Raw genomic sequence first — 2,445 nt, 5'->3', positions numbered from 1 at the left:
AAAAAAAAAAAAAAAAAAATCCAGTATATTTTGAGATATATATCTCAAATGATAGCTATAATTTTACCTTTTAAGCTAAGGAAGACACGAAAACTAATCAGACTTCCTAGGACCCTGTAGGCCCAAACCAGTGCTCTTAGACTGAGGTGAATGGTCCTACCTGATGGTAGTATAGAGAGTGAGATGCTATTTATTCTAACAGTCATTCTAGTATGAGCCTTGAAGATAAATTTCAAGTATGTAGAGAAGTACTTACTAGAGATATCATCAATGAAAAAATTAAGATTTTAATATTTGCTGATTTTCCTTTAGTATTTTTTCATTTTTATCAGGGTGAACCAGTTCAGTCACCATGAGTTGGAGCTTCCTCACTCGCCTGCTAGAGGAGATCCACAACCACTCCACGTTCGTGGGGAAGATCTGGCTCACTGTATTGATCGTCTTCCGGATTGTCCTTACAGCTGTAGGAGGAGAGTCCATCTATTACGACGAGCAAAGCAAATTTGTGTGCAACACAGAGCAGCCAGGCTGCGAGAACGTCTGCTATGATGCCTTTGCACCCCTCTCCCACGTGCGCTTCTGGGTGTTCCAGATCATCCTGGTGGCCACCCCCTCAGTGATGTACCTGGGCTACGCCATTCATAAGATTGCCAAAATGGAGCACGGTGAAGCAGACAAGAAGGCCGCTCGGAGCAAACCCTATGCAATGCGTTGGAAACAGCACCGGGCCCTGGAAGAAACAGAAGAGGACCATGAAGAGGATCCCATGATGTATCCAGAAATGGAATTAGAAAGTGAAAAAGAAAATAAAGATCAGAACCAATCTAAACCTAAGCATGATGGCCGACACCGGATTCAGGAGGACGGGCTCATGAAAATCTACGTGCTGCAGCTGCTGGCAAGGACCGTGTTTGAGGTGGGCTTTCTGATAGGGCAGTACTTCCTGTATGGCTTCCAAGTCCACCCATTTTATGTGTGCAGCAGACTTCCTTGCCCTCATAAGATAGACTGCTTTATTTCCAGACCCACTGAAAAGACCATCTTTCTTCTGATAATGTATGGTGTCACAGGCCTTTGCCTGTTGCTTAACATTTGGGAGATGCTTCATTTAGGATTTGGGACAATTCGAGACTCACTAAACAGTAAAAGGAGGGAACTGGAAGATCCGGGTGCTTATAATTATCCTTTCACTTGGAACACACCATCTGCTCCCCCTGGCTATAACATTGCCGTCAAACCAGATCAAATCCAGTACACCGAACTGTCCAACGCTAAGATTGCCTACAAGCAAAACAAGGCCAACATCGCCCAGGAACAACAGTACGGCAGCCATGAGGACAACCTCCCAGCTGACCTGGAGACTCTGCAGAGGGAAATCAAAATGGCTCAGGAACGCCTGGATCTGGCAATCCAGGCCTACAGTCACCAAAACAACCCCCATGGTCCCCGGGACAAAAAAGCCAAAGTGGGGTCCAAGGCTGGGTCCAACAAAAGCAGTGCTAGTAGCAAATCGGGGGATGGGAAGACCTCCGTCTGGATTTAACCTTGGCTGGGCTTAAAACTTGTGCTTTTCATAGTTCACGGTAAGCAGCGGCTCACGGAATAACGACTTCCACTGAGTAAACATTCAGCTCTGGTTATTTTCAGGGATGCTGTTGGCTCATGATCCAAGCTCAGGGGACTCTGAAGTGGGGGCTGGGACAGGGGGAAAGAACGGGAAACACAGTGTTCCTGGACACATGTTCCAGCAATAATACAGTTGCAGAACTTTACATTTGCGTCTTCCAGATCTGGAAAAGAACAGATATATTTAAATCATTCTTGTTGAACAGTTTTTGTATGTACAGTATTATGGTACTTTTTTTTTTTAGTATGAGAACTTTTCTTTGTATTTGTATATTGGACCACTGTAGTTATACTTTTATATTAAAGGGGAAATAATTCTTAAGGTAATGCCTATTAGGCTAGTGTTATTACTTTGTTCAGCAAATTCTACCCTGGATTTAAAGTTTTAATAGATGCTACATACCTAATAAAAGTGCCTCTCGTGTTGCAGGGAAGATTTCAGATATGTAAGGAGCCGGAGGAGGATGAATCAGTTCTGTCTTGGAAAGAAAGTCCATAGTAGAGGGAGGTTGAGATCTTTCTTTGACTTGAGAAATCTTTGAATCTCATTCATGTGTCCAGATTTGTATCTAGTCTTTGAAAACCTATTTGTGTTTTCAAAGAAGATAAAGTGATTCACTGCAGAAGTCCTTTAAATATCAAGCCTTGCCAGTGTATGCTTTGATGGTGTGTATATAATGTTAATTCTTTCAAAAGGCTGGTGCACAAAGCTGTCCTCATCCAGTAGCAGTGTGGAGACCCTGGCTAGAACTGTTCTAAGATTCCTCTGTCACAAAACAAAGGCACTCCTGGGAAATAAGCCCTGATAAGATGTTTAGT

The 2,445-nt window shown here is 43.2% G+C and overlaps 1 protein-coding gene across 10 annotated transcripts in view; it reads left to right on the top strand.

The window, feature by feature from the left end:
* GJC1 (gap junction protein gamma 1) overlaps window positions 1-1,959 on the top strand; it is a 31,938-nt gene extending 29,979 nt beyond the window's left edge. For 7 of the 10 annotated variants that reach the window (XM_027098898.1, XM_027098899.1, XM_027098891.1 and 4 more), the window contains one exon: window positions 333-1,959. In XM_027098898.1, coding sequence (XP_026954699.1) covers window positions 353-1,543 — 1,191 coding nt within the window. In that variant the 5' untranslated portion in view covers window positions 333-352 and the 3' untranslated portion in view covers window positions 1,544-1,959. Of the gene's footprint in view, window positions 1-312 lie in introns of all 10 variants that reach the window. The other 3 variants (XM_027098895.1, XM_027098896.1, XM_027098897.1) reach the window with 1 other exon arrangement.
* The last annotated feature ends 486 nt before the right edge of the window (window positions 1,960-2,445 follow it).

Source organism: Aethalodelphis obliquidens, unplaced genomic scaffold (assembly GCF_003676395.1).
Source record: "Aethalodelphis obliquidens isolate GAN/ISIS:26980383/991018 unplaced genomic scaffold, ASM367639v1 scaffold126, whole genome shotgun sequence".
In the NCBI taxonomy this organism is placed as follows: domain Eukaryota; kingdom Metazoa; phylum Chordata; class Mammalia; order Artiodactyla; family Delphinidae; genus Aethalodelphis; species Aethalodelphis obliquidens.
This window is presented reverse-complemented; position numbering and strand designations above follow the sequence as displayed.